General features: G+C 40.6%; 1 protein-coding gene across 2 annotated transcripts in view; it reads right to left on the reverse strand.

Moving 5' to 3' along the window:
* KCTD16 (potassium channel tetramerization domain containing 16) overlaps positions 1 to 23,594 on the reverse strand; it is a 239,380-nt gene that overhangs the window by 22,585 nt on the left and 193,201 nt on the right. The window contains exon 3 of one of the 2 annotated variants that reach the window (XM_075274755.1): positions 18,322 to 18,378. The exons of the other annotated variant lie outside the window; for it this stretch is intronic. Coding sequence (XP_075130856.1) covers positions 18,322 to 18,378 — 57 coding nt within the window. The remainder of the gene's footprint in view (positions 1 to 18,321; positions 18,379 to 23,594) is intronic. 2 annotated transcript variants of the gene reach the window in all.

Raw genomic sequence — 23,594 nt, forward strand, 5'->3', positions numbered from 1 at the left:
CCATTGAACTCAATGGGAGCGTGTACGGCACGCAAAGGGTCACACGGCGTACACGTGCCAAATCTCGCGGCACGTTACACCGTGTGAACGAGCCCTTAGTTTGTGTAGGTTGTCACTGTGGGCAACAGTGCCAAATTACAATTTGACTATCAATCTCTGCCTTGATCTGGGACCTGGTGTTATGGTCAGCAGGATATATATAAAAAAAAATCCTAAAATAAACAAATATCCTGTGGAGCCCACTGGGCTCTGAACTGCAGGGCACACTGGTGTTAACAAGGCCCGACAGTTAACTTCACTGCCAGGCTATTCCACCAACTGAGTGCTTCTCTGATACTTCTCAGACAAGCTGCCACTGCAGTACAAAGCAGCCGCACACAGGCTCCATTCCCACGGAGTAACGCACCGCTCATTTAGACACTTAAACACCTGTCAGAGTGAGGCGCTTCAAAACAAATCCCATTGACTTCAATGGGTGCTGGCTTACGCGCGCTACACATTTAAACCAATGGGTTATAAAGCCTCTCATTGATTTCAATGTGTACCGCGCGTAAGCCGACACCCATTGAAATCAATGGGATCTGTTTTGAAGCACCTCGCTCTGACACGTGATTACGTGTCTAAATGAGTGGCACGTTACTCCGTGGGAACGGAGCCTTAAACAAACAATGGCCCTGCGCTGCCAGTAGCTTAATGAGCCGCACCCACGCCACACCCTCCTGCTGTGGAGTAACACCGATAACAACCTGCCTAAAGTAACTGGCAGAGAGTGAAACATAACAGTGCTGGGCCAAACACAAAGCCGCAGCACATAAAACAATGAAGATTAGAGGATAGTTAGGTGGGAATTCCCTGGGCAATTCTAGGGCAAATTCTAACTAAAGCCCTACCTAGCTAAGGCCGCTTACTGTCAAACTAAGTACTGCATTGCCGTGCAGCATGTGAGATTTGAGATTTGATATTAGAGCACCCAGCGTCCAAACCAGCCTCCTTAAATGGAGAGAAGGCGGGACCGATAACCAGCCAGGTGTTTCAAGCCTGATGCCGATAGGTCAACACCAGTGTCAATTAGCAGACCGACCACACCTATCGGCTGCAAGGGGATTAACCCCATGCATGCTGGACTGAGCTGAAACAGTGGAACAGGCTGCGACTCTCATATGATGGCCGCTCCTGCTGCACAATCCTAACACCTGGGATGGGCTTGTATGGATGGGGTACAAATCTAGTGGTTAAAATTATTGACTTTGTTAGTCTAATACTAGGTTCACACTAGTGTTCAGCTTTTCGTTCTTCGGGTCCGCTTGTGAACCTGAAAAATGGAAAGCTAACCTGCTTAAAAAGTGGTTACCCATGGAAGCCCATGGACCCAATGGACAATAATGGGTCTGCTGGGTTTCCACCCGGTTTCCAGCTGAAAAATGCGTAAAAAAAATCCTGCTTGTAGGACTTTTCTCTCTGCATTTTTAACAGGGTTTGGGGACAGTAACCCTGAACAGAGTTCAAGAGCTTGTGTGAACATAATCTTACTAAAAAATCTCAAACGGCAGATCTATTTTTCACAGATTTGTCAAAATTGTTCATACCATGGATAGATGCAGAAAGTAAGCAGAAAATAATCTTAAGGCTGGTTGCACACTTAATTTTTTGAAGCGGTTTTTGCAAAAACAGCTGCTAAAAACCCCTACTATTTTTATCTGCCTCCCATTCATTTCAATGAAAATCGGTCATGAGGCTTCTTTATCCCTGAAGCAGAAAAATCAGCCATAGGAAAAAAATCTCCTCCTGACACCCATTGAAATGAATGGGAAAATGAGGAGCTGTATTCTGAGGAAAATTCAGGTTGCAAAAAAACAGTTTTTAGTTGTCGACTTTGTTGTGTTTTTTTGTTTTCTACCCAGCCAGTAGAGTATTTATCAGAAAGGAGAAGTATAAGAGCTTCCTCTATAGTACCCCTTCTTTTTGAAGCCACTGTTGGCTTTGGCTCAAACAACTGTAGCAATAGCTGAATTTTTTTTTCATCCAAAGACAGAAATGGATCAACCAAAAAAAGGTCCTTCTTTAACATTATCAAATCCTTTGACTGCACTCCTGTCTTTGGCTAAAAAAAATAAGGGGTGATTTAACACGAGGGTATTTTTGAAGTCAGTTTTTATTGAGTTTTCATTACCCTGATTGTGCCAAATGTATCAAAAGTGACACGCTCTTTAATAAATGTGGAAAATATTTAAGCCGATATTCACACATGCTGTTTTTGGCAGATCTAACTTACATGAAAAAACATCTGCTTTGAGGGCCATATTGCATCTGTTCTGTTCCATTTTTGATGGCCAAGTGTCATCCATTTTGCATCTACTTTTATGATTAGTATAATTTGTCTTTCATTTTTGAACCATCCCACAGAACCATTTCTAATATACAGAACTTGGATGTCAATCAGTTGTACAGCCATTAAAGGGATATGTTGTTTTTTTATTGGGCCTGTCTTTCATCAATACAGATGAAGCATATGTTCACACTCCCGTTATGTAATGACTGTTGCTCTTATCCATTACAAAATCAGTCCCACTCTACTGTGTGTTTATCTGCATTAATCCCAATGTAAAAAAAAAAAAAAAAAAAAAATCATATTTCTTTACTTTTCTCATGGAAGAAAAAGTTGTGCATGCAGTACCTTTTCTTCCTTTACAAAAGTAAGCATATATGATGGAAGAAATCATCTGTCAAGTTTTTTCCATTATAGTCAATGGGCAGAGCAGGGCTAAGTCTTTGTCCACTACTCTACTAGCATTACTGTCCATTACTATCATCCAGTGACGGTTGACAGCAGCTGACATTAATAACGGTAGTGTGAACATAGCTGACGACAGGGCAGGTCCATGATTTTTATCTGCTAAATAAATGGACAGTGACTCAAATTATCTTTAAAACGGTCACCGCATGGCCCGTTTTTCGCTGTCGTGTGAATAAGCCTAAGAGTAGTCTGTCCAATAGATCCAAAAGCTGCAACTTCTTTGATAAATTGCTTTATAGCTATGTAAATGAGTTTCATGTTCACCATTAGAGATGAGCGAGTAGTACTCGATCGAGTAGGTATTTGATCGAATATTACAGTATTCGAAATACTCGTACTCGATCGAGTACCACTCGCTATTCGAATGTAAAAGTTTGTTGCAGAACCAGCATTGATTGGCCGAATGCTATACAGTCGGCCAATCAATGCTGGTTCTTCTCCTACCTTTAGAAGTCTTCTCCGTGCAGCTTCCCCGCGGCGTCTTCCGGCTCTTCATTCACTCTGCCAGGCCTCGGGCCTGGGCAGAGACGACTGCGCATGTCTGCTTGTAGTGCGGACATGCGCAGTCGGCTCTGCCCAGGCCCGATGCCTGGCAGAGTGAATGAACAGCCGGAAGACGCCGCGGGGAAGCTGCACGGAGAAGACTGCTCGGAGGGTCCAGCCCGACCCTCACTCGTGGACTTGGTAAGTATAATTTGATTGAACGTTTCCTACCCCTGAAACGAACATTTCCCCCCCCATAGACTATAATAGGGTTCGATATTCGATTCGAGTAGTCGAATATTGAGGGGCTACTCGAAACGAATATCGAACCTCGAACATTTTACTGTTCGCTCATCTCTATTCACTATTTCAGACAAATTGTTCTGTTAATTTCAACACAAAATTAGACTTTCTATGGTCAGCTGGAGGGTCCTGGGCCCCACCACACAGACAGGGACTGACCACCTAACAATAATGATCCAAACTGGCATGTTAAGTTCTGAAACTAACAGCATTGATTGCTCATGAAGGGTAGAGGCTAGAGAAAAAATTTCAACTGCAGCAAAATCAGTGGAGTGACACATATTGAATGATGCAAAGAATTGGAGTTGGTGGAGATGGTGACAGGTCCCCTTTAACCCCATGACACCAATTTCACAGACTAAGCACAGTGAATGGTTAATTTGCTTTCTGTGTTATACGTAATGCCTTAATAATATATCTGGCTCTTACAAAGGCATGCATGTTTTTTTTAGATAGCAGAAAAAATGAAGAGTGTGGCCAACAGGTGAGTAATTTCATTGCACACAGCCTCAGATCATTTGATAGTCTGTCACATTGTATAGAAGCAATTAGCTTGCAGTGTACCGGAAAGCACTTTTGCAGATTAACAGAGTTTAATGCTGCATTTTAGTGATTTTAAAGTCTTTTTGACTGCAGTTACACAATAAAAAAAAATGATTCATTATTCTCTGTTAATCCATTATGTTAAAAAATCCAATTTCACATAGCAAATACCAACATTTTTATTATATTACACCACACGGTAGAAAACAAGCTGCTTACATACCATAAAACCTGGCAAAAACAAGGAAAAATAATGTACTGTACAAAACAAAGTCAGGGGTTATTAAGGAGCATTTTAAGTAATAAAAAAAAAGCTTGTAATTTATTGTACTTTCTTCAGCTCATACAATGTACAAATACAATTGCGCTTTTTTTTAAGAAGATTATCTCGTACCTCATAAAAGGTCACTCACAATTTCATACACACTATTTTCCAGCAAAAAACTAAAATTTGAAATATCTACTCAACACAATGGAGGCAAAAGCCTGCGGAAAACCAAACATTACATTATTTTGTGTGTCCAGGACCATGGATACAAATATACAGGGTGGGCCATAAGTATGGATAAACCCAGATAAAATAGAAGTGGTCGCTGATATCACCTTATTGTTTGTGGCCTATTAGTACATTGGGGGAAAACATTTGAGACCGGGTGGCACCCATGGCGGCCATCTGCAAAGCTGCCATTTTGGATTCATCTTCATCATGTACCACTTCCATTTTATCTTGGTGTATCCATACTTAAGGTCAAAACCTGTAGAATTGACTATTTCCTTATAAGCCTTCTGGGTTGTCCATTAGAATTTAACCCCTTAACGCTCTGGTCAATAGTACGTTCTCGCAAGTAGCACGTTTGCGCTCCGCTCCTCTCTGATCGGCGGTATTAACCCTCTCAACGCCGCGGACAAATGTCCGCGACATCAAGAGAGTTTCACTAACATCCTATAAAAGTAAAAGGACATTGAAGAAACAATGCCAATATAAAGTAGACATATGGGAAATGTTAATTAGGAAGAATTTTGTGTTTTATGGCTGTCTGTGTTTTCACGAGAATAACAGAAACTTCCAAAATTGATAATTTTATGACATTTTCAGTATATTGTCCTTTTTTAAACAAACAAACGCAAAGTATAATGACCAAAATTTACCACCAACATAAAGTAGAAGGTGTCACAAAAAAAAACAATCTTGGAATCACCTGGATAGGTAAATGCATTATGAAGCTATCCTCACATAAAGTAAAAGATGTCATATTTGAAAAACAGGGTCTGAGCCTTAAGGCCCAAAGTACCCTGCGTCCTTAAGGGGTTAAAATGTGGGTATCGGAATGCACAACCATCCATGCTGGGTGAAAATCCTGGTTCACATTCCCAGACAGTTCAATTTTGTGTGATAACCACTTCTCGAGATCCTAAAGTTGACAACCACCAACTTGTCCATGATCGGCAAAAATTCTGATCACGAACATTTAACCATTCAGGTTATCAGATGCCACTGTCAATTGTGAGTGAACACAACAGTTTATAGATTGTTCAGAGGGAGAGGTCCTCTGCACAGTATGTCCATCTATAGATCAGGATTGCAAGCCTCAGCTTCAGTTTTGGCAGACTCAAACAGTCCTTGTATTACATGAATGGCTATAGAAAGTTATAAAACATGGTCAGGTAGGTTCCTTAGAAATACAATGCCTACAAATTAGCCAGTATGTTGGATCTTACAAGTGTGCTGTAAAGGGGATGTTACTGGAGAACAATGGTATTAAAGGGGCGATGTGGACACATGCTGTTTACTCACTGTCCGATATAGGTACACTTATTCATCTCAATACCAATTCATAGATTTGCAGAACACTGTGATGTGGAGTTGCGAGTCTTTGCTCTCATCCTCTGCTGCTGATGAGGTAACACCGGGTCACATGACTGACTCTGCTCTATTCTATGTACAAGCAGCAGGAGTAGAGCTGAGTCATTCCCATGATAATGATGCGTCATGCTCTTTCAAACTTCCTATTGTAAGTGTAACTTTCATTTGTGATACCAGTCCTTGACTTGCCATGTGAACTATCCACTGTAAATGCAGAAAGTGAATGCGCAACAGGTTATCTATTAAGTATTTTCACTCTACTATGCGAATAGTTAAAATACATGTGGAAAACTGTCTATTGAATGTCACCTGTTTAAAATAGTTAAAAGTACAATGTCACCTTGCATAATATTAAAACAGACAAAACACTGGGTTCACATAGTATACAAACCCTCGTTCTAATGGAAATAAAGGAAAATGTCATCAGAAAATAATCTATTTTTAAACAAAATTCTAAAGTTTTATGTTAAAAAATAAATATATATATATATATATATATATATATATATATATATATATATTTAAATTTTCCATGTCTCTATCTGTACTATAACCTGTAACTTATACTGTGTCCACTAAGCCTAATAATAAACTGGCACCATTACAGCCACCTTATTGATGACAAACAAGATAGGTAGAATAACAATAAAAGATAACACCTCTATACACTACAAAAGAGTATAACAACGCTATAGACAACACCACATAACACCCACCATAGCATCCACTACTCATAGTAAATGATGTTACAACTTATCTGCTCCCTCCCTGTACAAAGCATGTCTAGAAAATTCTCCTATACAATTAACACAGAAGAGGACAGAATTTGATAGACATGGATCTAGAGTCATTTGACTTTTGGGTGGAGAAGTTGTGGATTAGGTTTAATAATTCTACATGGAAGGTTAGGACCTAGGAAGGATAAGTTTGTATTGTGTGCCAATATTAGTTAAAGGGATTCTATCATTAGAATCCTTTTTCAGTACTACCATGTCGGAATAGCCTTAAGAAAGGCTATTCTTCCCCTATCTTTAGAATTCTTCTCTGTGCCACTCTTCTGGTGATCTTCCTGGTTTTCTTCATATTGAAATAAGTCTCCAGAAAGCACAGGGGAGGTCCCCCTGCACTCAAACAGCACAGCGGGCATCCCCTGTGCTGCCTGAAGACTCTACAGTGACGCCCTTCTTCTACAGTCACGCGCATCCTCCTGCGTCTTCTTCCGTGTAAGTGATGCTGGTACTACATGTGCGTACTGCGCATGCGGCTACAGAAAAATGGCTGACAAGACATTGATGAACTCAGTCTCGCAAAGAAGATGATGCAGGAAGACGCTCAAGGCAGTAGAAGAAGAAGGGCATTGATGGAGAGTCTTCAGGGATCACAGGGGACGCTTTCTGTGCTGTCTGGGAGACTCATCTGCATACAGAGAAAAACCCGGAATATCACCGAAATAGCGGCGCGGAGAAGAATCCTAAAGGAAGAGGAAGAATAGCCTTTCTTAAGGCTATTCTGACGTGGTAGTACTGAAAAAATGGATACTAATGATAGAATCCCTTTAATGTATGGAAAGCATGGAGTAAGAGTGACATGGAAAAAGAATTGAATTCTCTCGTGATCCATTTATATCCAGGGTTGCCATACTAACAATGGAGATCCCATACATCTAAAGGACAGAAGGTTTTTATACCCATACACAATGATGCTATTGAAACTCTCTGCCAGACGACTTGAGATTGTTTTGCATTACCAATTATAAGATTGTTTTGTCTGGACCAGGTCAATCCTAGGTTTGCAACAGGTCAATCCTTTTTTGCGACAGATCTAGTTAGTTTTAACTAAGTTCTACAATTCTAACATTGCAGCATGGGCTGCGTCGTACGATGTTCTGGAAACATTACAGCATTTTCACAGCTACTAAAACAATAAAACCACCATTTGATTGAAATTTATAGATAACACTTTATTTGTATTTCCTGCATTTTCAAAGACTTCATTCCTCACAATTACAAATGTATACCAGTCAAGAAACAGTTGTTTGTGCAGGAAAAAAAACTGATTTCCCGATCCTATAAAGTACCATAATGGAAAATACTTAGAGAACAATTCCAATTAATAACAATGTAATATCTAAGATTTCAGAATGTTAAAATGTTACAGTATAATAGGAGAATCGCTTAGAAATGGAAAGCTGAAGAATCGTGAGACAGAATAAGTAACCTAGAACTGATACCGATCATATACTGTACGTTTTAATGGGATTTCAAAAACTGTCAGCAAATACATTATTCTAGGCAAGCTGTAAAAGAAAAATAGAGCGCTCTTTCTCATTTCTACTTTAGTATGATCTGCCAGAGAAAATGTTATCATGGCCAAAGAGTATTGGTAGAAAGTCCTGCGTCATCAGGATACAGATTCTGCCACATGTCATATACATATATTACATATATCAAGACCAAGCCATTGTATCCTGGTATAACAAAACACAGCAATCTTTTTGGAGTTTCTATACAAAGAATTAGTCATTCCGACTGATCTGCTGATTTAACAGGTTGAAGAAGTAAAAAGAAGCAATTCAATTAAGGGGGCGTTCACACTACCGTCGGTGTCCGACATGTAGTGTCCGCTCCTAGTGTCCGCTCCAAATCTGTCACGGACACTAGGAGCGGACACTAGATGTGTCCGTGACACCTGTCATTCACTTGAATGGGCATCGGGTGCGTTCTTTTGCACTCCGTGCCCGTCCTTCCCTGTCCGCAAGAGAAGATGTCCGACTTCTCAAGCGGACAGAAGAATCCTGCATGCAGGGTTTTTCTGTCCGCTTGAGAAGTCGGACATCTTCTCTTGCGGACAGGAAAGGACGGGCACGGAGTGCAAAAGAACGCACCCGATGCCCATTCAAGTGAATGACAGGTGTCACGGACACATCTAGTGTCCGCTCCTAGTGTCCGTGACAGATTTTGAGCGGACACTAGGAGCGGACACTACATGTCGGACACCGACGGTAGTGTGAACGCTCCCTAATCCATCTTCTTTTATCAGCTCTTACTTCCTTATCTAGTCTTGTCCTTTACGACTGTGGTTTTACTTTTCAGTATTATGTAACATGGAGTTATCTTCTACTGTTTATTGCAACTGGAATATTTTAAGGTTTTTTTAATTCACATTTCTAAATGAGAAGGTCTCCACTATAAATTTCACAATTTATAGACCCGTGATGGCGAACTTATGACATGCAGAGCCCTCAGTTGGCACACGTCGCCCTGATCGCTCACTATCGGGGAATCCAGTACAGGATTTCCCATTAGTGAGTGATCGCTGTTTTCAGCTGTATGTGCAAATGTAGGTGTAGGCCACAGGTCCGCGAGATCGTGGCTTACACTGACTGCAGAGTTTGACCTCTGCCCCGAGGCAGGTACGTTGATTTAAGTCATCAGTGTCTGCAGTAAGAAGTAGGAGGATACTCTTTGTGGGACTGCATACAGGGTAAGTAGCATATAATATTGTATGGGTTGCTACTGTGGAGTATATAATACTGTGTGGGGGGCCTACTGTGGAGTATTTAATAATGTGTGCGGGGCCTACTGTGGAGCATATAATACAGCGTGGAAGCCACTGGGCATATAATACTGAGTGGGGGTCTACTGTGGAGCATATAATACTGTGTGGGGGCCTACTGTGGAGCATATAATACTGTGGGGGAGCCTACTGTGGAGCATATAATACTGTGGGGGAGCCTACTGTGGAGCATATAATACTGTGAGGGAGCCTACTGTGGAGCATATAATACTGTGGGGGAGCCTACTGTGGAGCATATAATACTGTATGGGTTCCTACTGTGGAGCATATAATACCATGTGGGGGGCCTACTGTGGAGCATATAATACTGTATGGAGGCCTACTGTGGAGCATATAATACTGTATGAAGGCCTACTGTGGAGCATATAATACTGTGGGGGAGACTACTGTGGAGTATGTAATACTATGTGGGGGCCACTATCGAGCATATAATACTGTCTGGGGGCCACTGTAGGGTAGATTGTACTGTGAACATTAAATGTTCAAAAGTACCACTTTTTTTTTGGGGGGGGGCTTTTAAAATTACTAACAAAGGTTAAGTTTTAGTGCATTTCATTTTTGGTTTGTTAGTTTTCTAATTCGTGCACATATTTTTTGCATATATATTTACTTGTTGGTCGGTTTTACAGTACTTGCAAAGTGAATGGGATTCAGGCTAATCTAATTCACACACTGCAGCAAAAAAATCTGCAATGGAAAAGCAGAAAAAGCACACATTGTAGAAAAATATCCTCAGCAGGCAGAATTGGTGCGATTTCCAAAACCGTTGCGTCTTTGGAAATCGCAGCATGTCAATTATACCTATGGAAGCACTGGCGGTTTCCATGTAGGTATAATTGAAGTAGAAAGTCTGTGGAGGAAAACTGCGGAGTTTCTGTTGAAAAGCACTACAGGAAAAACCACCGCAACTTGTTCCCGCACCATGGTTTTCCCCACAGCGCTTTTCACAGAAAGTTCGCTGAGCTTTCCTCTGCCTTACTTATACCTATATGGAAACTTCCAGCATTTCTATAGGTATAATTGACATCCTACAATTTCCAAAACCGCAACTGTTTTGGAAATTGCAGCGTCTTCCCTGCACATATTTTTCTGCAATGTATGGATGGGATTCTAGAATCCAATCTACTTTGTAGTGACTGTAGAACGCTGTGTTATTTCTGCCATGTGGGGCCCCAACCTCAAGGTTCATCATGGGGGTATAGTCATTTTATGAAGTTGCCTTGTCTGTTAACCTACAGCATTGCTCTTCACATTTACTATGCTTATGTTTCTAAAGCCTTTGTATCATTGTAAAGAGATAATCACTATATTATAGTCCACTAGTTATAAATATTTCCTGGAATACAAGTGCCCTTAATGGATATAGATCAGCTGCGAGGAAGAATACATCCGCAGCTCATTATAACAGAAAATAAGAAGAATATCCTGATCAATAGATGAATTCAATTTTAGTGGTCGAGTTTCTTGACTGCTTTATAAACTACAGGAAGCTCAGATGTTTTCTTCAGGTGATGGAAAAATAAAGTGTGGCAGCTTTTCGTTTCCAGTTAATATGGTGATGATCATGTTAGTCCTATTTTAGACTGGCTAATTGAAGAAGCAATATCACATTATTAGTGTGATCTCTGAAGGCAGCCGTCCATGGCATGATATTAGCGGATTATATAGTGGGAGGACTAGATTGACTCATTTATCTGCTAAGTCTTATTACACACTGTTATCTGATATGGCTGCTGACAGATACTGATACCAGTTATACAAAGGGAGTCTGGCGGGTCTTAAATGCCTCCTAAACCAATAATAGGGGCCTTTAATAGGAACATAAACATACCTTTGTGTCCAGAAACCAATAATGCAATGCAGAGATAATTATTTTTTATGGATATGCAAATCAGCTTTCAAGTGCTCTGGGGGCGGGCCTGATTTGTCTATAGGCAGATGATGGTGCTCCGCCCACTAGCTATAATTGACATGTTCATCTTCTGTTTCTGGGCAAATCAGAACCATCTTCTCAAACTTTCTTCATCAGTTTCTAGCCCCTATACAGCAATATTACTGGCGTGGGAGGCATGGTCTTCATTACCAGGCCCTCGACTACAATTTGCCAACAATACAGGCCCTGCCCTACAATGTGCCAACAATGCAGACCCCAATCTACAATGTTCCAACAATAGAGGCCCGACCTACAATGTGCCAACAATACAGGCCCCGACCTGCAATGTGCCAACAATACAGGCCCCAACCTACAATGTGGCAACAATACTGGCCCCGACCTACAATGTGCAAACAATACAGTCCCCGACCAACAATGTGCCAACAATACAGGCCCCAATCTACAACGTTCCAACAATAGAGGCCCCGACCTACAATGTGCCAACAATACAGGCCCCGACCTACAATGTGCCAACAATACAGGCCCCGACCTACAATGTGCCAACAATACAGGCCCCGACCTAAAATGTGCCAACAATACAGGCCCCGACCTACAATGTGCCAACAATACAGGCCCCGACCTACAATGTGCCAACAATACAGGCCCCGACCTACAATGTGCCAACAATACAGGCCCCGATCTACAATGTGCCAACAATACAGGCCCCGACCTACAATGTGCCAACAATACAGGCCCCGACCTACAATATGCCAACAATACAGGCCCCGACCTACAATATGGCATTTATAATACTACTGTCGTCTTATGTTGGGAGCAACCCAATAGGCCATTGCTATTACCTAAGCACCTCAGACTGCTATGGTATGCAGTCACATAAGAAGTGATTGACTGCTATATAAATTAGTATTATTTTCTACCTAATGATTAAGCAGCTGGGCTACAAATTATATTCATTTGGCTTATTTATTTCATTCAATGTGCATAATTAGTAATATAATATCTTATCTGGGGATAATTAGTATAAATTGTGCATATATTTTAGAGTTATGGCATTGCCAGTTATATATTCCATAGGCTAATAATGATTAAACCGTGTTGTTGATCTTAGACAAACTCATGCATTTGGCACTGTAAGAAACAAGAGCACATCCTCTGTGGCTGCAATAGTTCAATGCAATACCATATGGTTTTATTTTCTATTCGTTATATGCCACTGCACAGGTATCCTCTCATTGGTTAGATGGGCACGGACAAGTCACTGCACTGACAATACTCATACGTATGTGGCCTGACTGCTAGTAAATGCAAATACAGTAAAATAATGGGGCTAATGGAGTCCCATTATCATCCCACATACCCATTCTAAAGCCATTAAATTGGTACCTACGATGGATTAGAAACAGACTAGATTAAGAATACAAAACAAAAAGTTCCAAATCTATGTACTCTATGTGGCCAGTAGTTCATTTATCGTAGGTCAGGGACAAGATATCAGTGGGTGTCCCACACCCAAGGCCCCCTCTGTTTAGTTGCTTGAAGGAGTCGTGGCACTTGTACAATCACTAGGATCCCTTCACTGTTTACATTGCACACTGTCTGTTTCATAGTGGCCAGGCAGTGTAATTACAGTCTAGTCTTAATCACTTCTATAGGAACAGACTATGATTACAGTGTGCAGCCACTATGGATCAAATAGTGAAGGGGTCATAGCACTTGTACAAGTGCCATGGCTACATCAAAGAGCTAATCATAGATGGTCTCAAATGTCAGAACTCCACAAATTTTTTCTTGCCGACCCACCTACAATATCCCAAGGCTAGGTCACCAATCTAAAGAAGTTGAACATTCCCTTTAATTCAAGAACCTAAAGTTATAGAATCTGTTCAAACCAGTTTGAGTTTTTATCATAAAGAATCAACATTAACATAGTAATTCATATCCACCTCTACGGTTTGTCAATGACTATGTCTGCACAGTGTCTCCTAATAATACTTTATGTCTTTCTGCTCTTGTCTCAAAGTGATAACCAATTATATCACTAATATTGTTCAGGGGAGACTTTCCTATTCCTTAATACACTATGCTTTCTATTTTTTGAATATTGAAGTGTCTGCTTCTATATCTAACCATCTTGTCCTACTGGTGAACCCTTGCATGTAAATTAAAGACGTTCCCCAATTATAGTAACCTCGTAGTTTCTAGAGGATCTGTCAGCTTTGCTGACATGTCTGTTATTATAATGCTGGGGTGCCTTTAGTTCCTCTACAATTCCTCATGGAAGTATATAAATACATTGATAATAGGATTCTAACATTACCTTTGCCAACAGGGCGTCAACTTTAAACTTGCCAAGCACAGATTCATTTTTTTCTTTTATTTAGTCTCTTAGAGAATAGGTAAATTGATCATAAACTATATACATAAAACTCAATAAATAATATATCATTTCAAGAGCAGATACAGAGTGTATGATTGAATATTTATAAGAACAACAAGTTGAGATGCATTACTTCAAAAAGTTGGGAAATTCTCTAAAGTCCACAAAACAATCATCAATTATTTAAGGGAAAGCTTCTGGTAAGTGGTAAGGGTTTGGTCGGACTTTTAGAATGGAAGCATAAGAGCTTCATAAATTATGCGATAGGAGAAAGTTCTACTATAAAGAGTAATAGAACTGATTGAGTTAAATGGGAACTAAATGGAACAGATCCTGTATGTATGGGTTTAACATTTATGGACTATGAAGATAAATGATGGCAGGAGGTAAATGACAATCTCTTTACAGGGTTATTGATTGAGTTATTCATTAAAGTGCTTTAGACGTACATATGACCATGTGGTGACTATGGGACCCGGTGCTGAGTGCCAGGACACCTCCGCAGGACCTACAACCTTAACAACAAGGGTTTGGGGAGTTAACCTCAAGATCATGGAAAACAGACAGAAGGCAAACAACCAACATGTCCTCCTATCTAAGGTGTTAAGAGGTGTGAGGGTGGTTTCCAACAGCAGATGGGTGCCTCATCTTAATCTTTGCTATGCAACCCCATCAACTTAATGTACATCCCTAATAGGAAAATGATAGTAATATCGTATATAGATTTCTTTTGGTTCATGATATTCAATAACCTTATATTTTACAATAGGTTGTACATTATTCCTAATACTCTATAGAAAACAATGACATGATAAAAGAAAGTTCCAACTTTGAACAGATTTTCACTGATTAACCTACTTCTCATTCACATCAGTATTGACCATACCAACAGATTCGTTCTCCACGGACACTGAAATGGGCAACAGTGGACACTTTTTCCTGCATGAAACGCAATGTTGCTCATTGCTAGTGTTTTACATGACCTTTGTACAAAACCTCTGATTTAAAAAGAACTTCCTAAGAAATTACAATTGACTGCTTGGAAACAGTTGCCATCTTAGAATATTGATAGAATAATAATATCCGCCACAAGAACCCTCCTTTTTTATCCTCAGCTTACAGGGTATTCCCAAAAACGTCACCACAATTCAGCCTGTAGACAATTTTTGTTAAATATTTTTGTAAAATTAAGTAATTCTGAATTTTAGAGGGTTTTAAAGAAGTGTTCTAACCATCTTAGTGGTGGTAGTCTGTTGTCTTGATTGGTTGCCAGTGGATATGATCATGAGTACTAGTACTTTATATGGTCTGGTACTTGTCCGAAAAACAGCCATGATTTCCTTATTGTGGACAGGTTTACAGGCAGACACTACATGCATGTGAAGGTAACCTGACCACAATAAGGAAAATATGGCAGGATTTATATTTAAGTGCCAGGCCTTGTTGTCAGGGGTAAGAAGCATTGGGTATGTCGAGTTTCAACAACAGTTCTTTTTCCGGAGATAAAATGCTTTCCCCAATGAAAAGACCCACACACTTTACAAAATTAAACATGTATGTATATAGGGAAGTGTGATGAATCGGACCCCAATCATGATTCTCAGCTATACATTTATTTACCAGATATACAAGCATTTGTTCCACTAATACAGATATGCTCACGGTCTTCTAATGCTTCACTATGAAAGTCAGAGACTCAATGGATAACTTAGATTTAGGTTAGTAGGGAAAAGGGATAGCATGTCACACGCTGCCCTCCAAGCTTAGTTATTAACCATACAAGAGGGAGTATTTGTCAATGACTGTTCACAATGAAAAGTATCATTTACACCATTCTCTGACTGCTATGATTTATTAGGAGGCAAAGAAAAAAGTCTTCCAAATCCCCAGTGCATTGCTAATATGCTGCGCTCCATTCAGCCTGAATGAACAAGCAGCTGAAAGCCAGCTTGGAAGTGTTTGCCACTTACAGGCCCACTAAATATCAAACCCTGTGACAGTTTCCAAAACCATGTGTAACGTCTTTGCCCGTTCAGGCCTCTGCACCTTCCTCTGGTCATAGGCTGTGTCCGGCTATCAGTCCTTGCTTTAGGTTCTTGTTGTACTCAGTCTGAACACTGTCCTATTCCCTCACCTCTGTAATTGAATTTTCCACAACATCCATCTCCTTCATCTTTGTTTCCCTCTGATCCTCAAATACTTAATCTTATTCGTACCTGCGTGATTGACAGCCTACCTGCCAATAAAGCCTGGGGCAGGTTCTGTATTTCCATCTGCCTATACATGTTTGCTGGCTATTGTGACTCTGTCCTTGCTAAGCAGCTCTCTTTGCTATTGTATTTACTGACTTCTGACCTTTGGCTTTTCTTGTTACTTCTATTTTGGATTACAATTTGGTATTGCTTTGTATCTCTGGCTTTGACCCTTTGCTTGCTGACTCCACCTCTGTGTTGTGTTCTCTTGTCTGCATTTGGTGTTTCCGCTTATTGAGAGAAGGGCCTGTTGTCCAGTTGTCCCCGTCATTAAAAAAGTTGTGGCAAGTAGGTAGGAACAGGGGCTGGGTCGAGGTTAGGACTCAATGTCTCTGTCTTTCTCTTCCTCCCTGGTTTCAGCAGCAGCACTGGGGAATTGCTCAACTAGCAATTCCCTTACATTCTGTTATTGCTAAGAAAAAAATAACTGGCTCATTTCATGTCCCTTTTTTTCATACAGATGGCGGTATATATCTTGCACAATGTAGAAGCTATCCAATTTGTACTGTATTTATGAACTTCTATGGGAGGAATCATACAACAGTCTCTAGATGTACTGTTTATCTTGACTTTCTTTTATTAACACGTAATGAGTAGAGATGAGCGAACACTGTTCGGATCAGCCGATCCGAACAGCACGCTCCCATAGAAATGAATGGAAGCACCTGTGACGCTGACTTTGCCGGCGGCCGGCCGGCGTCACAGGTGCTTCCATTCATTTCTATGGGAGCGTGCTGTTCGGATCGGCTGATCCGAACAGTGTTCGCTCATCTCTAGTAATGAGTCATGTTAAAGGGGTTATCCAGCTTTTAAACAGTATCTGCAAATACATGCACAGCAGTGCAAAATACTCATTGTTCCCATGTGCACCCTTTACTTGGCTTTATTTTACTTGATGCTCCTTGTGTCACTGTCATTTACCGCATTTCCCATGATTCATCTGACTGCTCTCACTCTCTGTGCACCTCTTCCTTCTCAAATCTCCCCTGAAATAAGATCTCATGTAATAAATCCCTCCCACATCCAAGGTCATGACATTTGTTTACTGACTGCACTGCTCACGAGAAAAGGTAGTGAGCTTGCAAAACAAACTTCACAGTTGAGTTCAATGACCTGAAAATAAATCAGATAAACGGTGCTGATATGTATATGAGGGCTCGTTCATATCTGCGCCTGGGGTCTCCGTTTTCAGGTTTCTGTTTCCTGTCCGAAACTGGGCAGGAGACGGAAACCTGCAGGCATTTTTCAAACCCATTCAAATGAATGGGTTTGAAAAGTGTCCGGCAGTGAGCGCCGGTGAGCGTTTTGTGCTCTCCGCGGCAAAACCGTTTTTTTTTTTAACCGGACACAAAGTCGGGCATGCAGGACTTTGTGTCCAGTTTAAAAATACCGGTTTCACCGTGGAAAGCGTAAAACACAGGCGCTCACGGCCGGACTCGGTCTGACAGGTTTCCGTTTTCTGACACCTCAGAACAGAGACCAGATGCTGGTGTGAACCCAGCGTTAGGAAGTTTTTTGTATTTATACATCCTGTTATTTGGCCCATATTTTAAAAAACTGGATAACCCTTTTCTACATCTGTATGTGTCACTGATTTATATGTGGTACACTTTTTATGTACAGAAATACATGAAAAGCTGGTTCCGTTGACCGCTTTGCTACTGATCTTCTACCCACATACTTGGCTCATGTGAGCTTGAATGTGTTCTAAATGGTGACAGGGATAAGCACCTCTTGTGGCAGCTTTTCTCTAGTTAGGACAAATGGATTAGTTCTGCTGAAATCCAATATGCCTACCCTTCTTTGCCCCTCATAAGAGAGTAGGAACACCCCTACACACATAGGTGGTAGGGTGGTTAGACTGGTATTCATCTAATGTGCACTGTATGGCCACCTTTAGTCTTACATAATTTATAAGTTTACTACCAACCATGCTATGAATTTCAGGATGCCGACAAGTCTATGTCCGCGTAATAAGTGGCTTCAGTGCCATATAAACGTAAAGCTTTGTTCAAGTGCTCAGATGTTAACATATGCTATGATGTGTACAAATCCAGCTGGTCAAAGCTTTCTACCTTTAAATAAGCATAGACATGTATGTAACACAAGAAAGATGAAGCAGACATTGGACACAATGTATAGTATTTGTCTGGTATTTTCCCTTAAAGTTAATGGGATTTTCCAATGTATTAAGGTCCCAGAACTAATACATGTAATAAAAAGCAATATATTTACCAGTTTTCTCCCCCGCTCCTTCCCGCCACGTTGTCCGGATTGTATTAGACCACGGTACTGGAAGTAGCAAGGTGAAAAGTATTAGGTATCTTTTCTTCAGTTATATTACTATATTTACCAGTGTTGGCCTATTTCTATTAACCCCTTTAAGGTTCGGACACAATTCTCTATTGTAAGATTCCATCCATAGAGAATAAAGATGGACTTACTATAAACCTACACTCTATATATCACAATCTGGGGGCTTCACTGATTCACATATTAAGGTTTACACCGGAGAAAGAACAGAATTCAATCTTTTCATTTTTGGAACAATATTGCAAATTATCTATGTTTTCCTTATGCGAGCCCGTCAGTCTCCCTGGGCAGTGAATTTATAATGGATGAGCGATTCCTTGAACACTGATATATGGCTACTGGGGTTTTCCTCTCTGGTGGATACTAAACACTGTCATCACTCTGCTTGCCTTGAGGCAGGATAATGTCAGTGATGCTAAATATTCCCCGGCCATCTAACCTCATTGTTTCTCCTGCAGTGGGATACACTAGGTTGTGCAGTGCTATCATTTATGTTCATGGTATGAGCAGAGCCATGCAGCATGTCTATATCTGTCTGACTCCAGGTACATTCTGTATTAGTGCCGAGCACTATATATAGATACAGTCCTATGAAAAAGTTTGGGCACCCCTATTAATTTTAATCATTTTTAGTTCTAAATATTTTGGTGTTTGCAGCAGCCATTTCAGTTTGATATATCTAATAACTGATGGACACAGTAATATTTCAGGATTGAAATGAGGTTTATTGTACTAACAGAAAATGCGCAATATGCATTAAACCAAAATTTGACCGGTGCAAAAATATGGGCACCTCAACAGAAACGTGACATTAATATTTAGTAGATCCTCCTTTTGCAAAGATAACAGCCTCTAGTCGCTTCCTGTAGCTTTTAATCAGTTCCTGGATCCTGGATGAAGGTATTTTGGACCATTTCTTTCTACAAAACAATTCAAGTTCAGTTAAGTTTGATGGTCGCCGAACATGGACAGCCCGCTCTCAAATGATCTGAAAACAAAGATTGTTCAACATAGTTGTTCAGGGGAAGGATACAAAACGTTGTCTCAGAGATTTAACCTGTCAGTTTCCACTGTGAGGAACATAGTAAGGAAATGGAAGACCACAGGGACAGTTCTTGTTAAGCCCAGAAGTGGCAGGCCAAGAAAAATATCAGAAAGGCAGAGAAGAAGAATGGTGAGAACAGTCAAGGACAATCCACAGACCACCTCCAAAGAGCTGCAGCATCATCTTGCTGCAGATGGTGTCACTGTGCATCGGTCAACTATACAGCGCACTTTGCACAAGGAGAAGCTGTATGGGAGAGTGATGAGAAAGAAGCCGTTTCTGCAAGCACGCCACAAACAGAGTCGCCTGAGGTATGTAAAAGCACATTTGGAGAAGCCAACTTCATTTTGGAAACAAAGATTGAGTTGTTTGGTTATAAAAAAAGGCATTATGCATGGCGTCCAAAAAGAAACAGCATTCCAAGAAAAACACTTGCTACCCACTGTAAAATTTGGTGGAGTTTCCATCATGCTTTGGGGCTGTGTGGCCAATGCCGGCATCGGGAATCTTGTTAAAGTTGAGGGTCGCATGGATTCCACTCAGTATCAGCAGATTCTTGAGAATAATGTTCAAGAATCAGTGACGAAGTTGAAGTTACGTCGGGGATGGCTATTTCAGCAAGACAATGATCCAAAACACCGCTCCAAATCGACTCAGGCATTCATGCAGAGGAACAATTACAATGTTCTGGAATGGCCATCCCAGTCCCCAGACCTGAATATCATTGAACATCTGTGGGATGATTTGAAGCGGGCTGTCCATGCTCGGCGACCATCTAACTTAACTGAACTTGAATTGTTTGTCCAAAATACCTTTATCCAGTATCCAGGAACTGATTAAAAGCTACAGGAAGCGACTAGAGGTTGTTATCTTTGCAAAAGGAGGATCTACTAAATATTAATGTCACTTTTCTGTTGAGGTGCCCATACTTTTGCACCGGTCAAATTTTGGTTTAATGCATATTGCGCATTTTCTGTTAGTACAATAAACCTCATTTCAATCCTGAAATATTACTGTGTAAATCAGTTATTAGATATATCAAACTGAAATGGCTGTTGCAAATACCAAAATATTTAGAACTAAAAATGATTAAGATTAATAGGGGTGCCCAAACTTTTTCATAGGACTGTATACTGTGTGTATCTGTGTTAGCTGACATGCACTACTTTCTGACATACTGAAAATAAGCAAATAAGTTGACGGAGACTGTCTTAACAATGCAATAATAAGATATGGATACAGACTGTCACGCACATAACAAATATGGTATAGTGCAATTGCAGAGGCTTGTATCCCAGGGGCAAAGACCATCTGTCTCAAACACCAAAGTCTTCTGATTTTCAATTACTTATAGTAATGTACTGTACTGTATACTGAGTAGTGATGTCATTCCTTTGAGTAACATGGACAAGTGATACAGGAATTGTTTTCATTCGGTATGTGTGTCTAACAGCAGCTCTACAATATGTGGTATATTAAAGAGAACCTTTCACTATCTGGGGCACATGCGGTTTTTATATACCGCTAGAAAGCCGACAGTGTGCTGAATTCAGCTTTCCCGTTCTGTTCCCTCGGTGAAGAGCTATCATGCCGGTACCATAGCTCTTCACTGTCAGAAGGGCGATTCTGACAGTCTGTCAGAAACACCCTTCCCCACAGTAGTGCCTATAGCGCTGTACTGTGAGAGAAGTGAGGAACGCCCCCTCCCTTCTTGATAGTACTCATCCATAGACAAATACTGAATGCAGCGCACTGTCGGCTTTCCCGATCTGTGCCCCGGGTAAAGAGCTATCGGTGCCGGTAACCCATGAAAAGTCCTCTTTAAAGGGGTTATCCACTTTTTGGCTTATCCTGGGTCCAATACCCATGACCCCCTACAGATCAGTTGCTCCACAACAGCATGTCTCCAGATACATACCATAGCCACTCACTGTACATACCATAGTGGCGGCGTCAGGCTCTGAAGCTCTGTCCTACTGAAGTCTATGGGGCAGTGCTGATAGCTTAAGGATAGACTATAAATATTAGAAAGTGGTTAACCCCATTAAATAGATAAACAATATCTAAGTGCAAATTATGATAATCCTACAAAATTTCAGTCTCTAATACTATAGGGCATACTCCGCAATATGCAACCCAACCCATATGTATACATCACACATAATCCTGCAAAAACAGGATCATATAGATAAAATAAGATAATCCTTTAATAATCTCACCATGGGGAAATTCAGTGAGTTACAGCACCATAGATAACACAATCACCACTATCCATAATAAATAATGATTTATTAATTAAATAAAAAAAAAAAACAGGAATAAAAACACATAAAATATAAAGAAAGAAGGAGGATCATGGCTGACAACCCTTAGGCCAAAAAATTCCCAATATATCCAATAAATACGTAGTACATACAAAGTAATTCATCACTGCATTAATAATGAATACATCCAATTCATATAATAGAAACGTAATAAGAAATTCTATAACAGGATGTGCAATAAAATGACCAAGCTAACCTGAATATAGTACCAATTAAGGGCCCCGACCTCCAACCTTCAGCTCCAACGTGTATTTCGCCCCACGGCTTCCCTTGGCTGGGCTCAAGGCTGAAGGTGGAATGCTTCTGTATAAAGGAGAAGCTGCAGCTGAAATGTATCCAAATTAATAGGCCGAATATCCGGGCCTGGGTTATGCGAGCCACAGGACTCCAGCGTCATCTCTGCCAGCAAAACTTACTTCATAATACAATCTGTGCTGTGATTGGCTGAAATGGGCCCCAATTACACTTTTCCATTTTTTGTGCAATTTTTCTAAATTGTTTTATACAAAGAGCTCAATCAGCTTGTAAATATTCCAGAAAACACTCAGTTTATATTCTGAAAGTATACATACACTTCTGCGGACTTCTTCTGCGGATGTCCTTAAGGTTAAGCTCTCACGTAGTAAGCTGCAGCTGAAAAGCGCAGTGGATAAAGTGCGCAGAAACGCATCACATTGCGTAGGTATATTGACGTGCTACAATGTGAAAAAATACGACGATTACAATAGGAGTTAAAGCCCGACATAGTGGGAAGCCACCTCAGAATCCGGTCCAAAAAACACCTCCCATGGCTAGCTGCGACTGGATAGGGCAGCTTGCTTCTTTTTCCTGTGAGCGGCAAAAAAAAACGCTTGCAGAAAAAAAGAAGTGAATGGCTCCCATTGAAGTCAATGGGAGGCGTTTTTTGGAGCCGGATTCTGAGGCGGATTCAAAATCTGGTCCACAAACTCCATGTGAACTGAGTCTAATAATGTGCCAGATTTACCTTCCAGCATCAGGTGCTATGATAAATCTGGCACATGTTAAAAATCTCTAAACTTTTGAACTGTCGAACTTTTAGAAAGTATTAGTAAATCCTTCCCAATATTTCTGATGACCACCATTAACCCATTGAGACCCTGCATGTATCATTTGTTTATTTAATCTTTATCATTGCACACATCACGCTTCAAAGTGACATAGGGCTGTTTACTGCCGCACGTGTTGCATTAGGGGTATATTACTATGTCAGATCCTGTGCCCTGACCCTGATACTGTCATGCACCATACTGACACCGATTCGATAAACATATGTCAGATTTTAAGGCCACATACGTCACCGTGTAACCAGCGCCAAAAAATTTCTGAAGCCAGTGATACAAATGTAACAGTTCTGTATCAAGAAATAACTTGGCTGCATATCATAACTATACAGCACTACAAAATGAACAACAAATGTATTAGTCCTAGAAAAAGTCCAGATCTGCTGCGATATGAATACACGGAGACATCCTAATACTAATAAGGTCCTGGATCCATCATTCCTGATTTTTCCGTATATCATGTTATACCATGTGTGGATAAGAATGTGGGGCAGTAAACAATCCGCCTCCATTTTCCCGATAACGTAGCATTACTAGTATTTACTATGCACATTTCTGCATATTGTTCCAGTCCTGCTTTTTTCCCCACCCTACAGAAGTGGGACAGCAGGTGAGCAGCAGATCTGTGTATCCGCTGATGAACCAAGAGAGACATTTACGATATCAAATGCAGCCAAGCGGTACCCTCTCTCTGGGAGACGGCGAATATCTCCACGGCAACGCAACTAGCAGCTGATGACCTGA

The sequence above is a fragment of the Leptodactylus fuscus genome, chromosome 5, assembly GCF_031893055.1.
Source record: "Leptodactylus fuscus isolate aLepFus1 chromosome 5, aLepFus1.hap2, whole genome shotgun sequence".
In the NCBI taxonomy this organism is placed as follows: Eukaryota; Metazoa; Chordata; class Amphibia; order Anura; family Leptodactylidae; genus Leptodactylus; species Leptodactylus fuscus.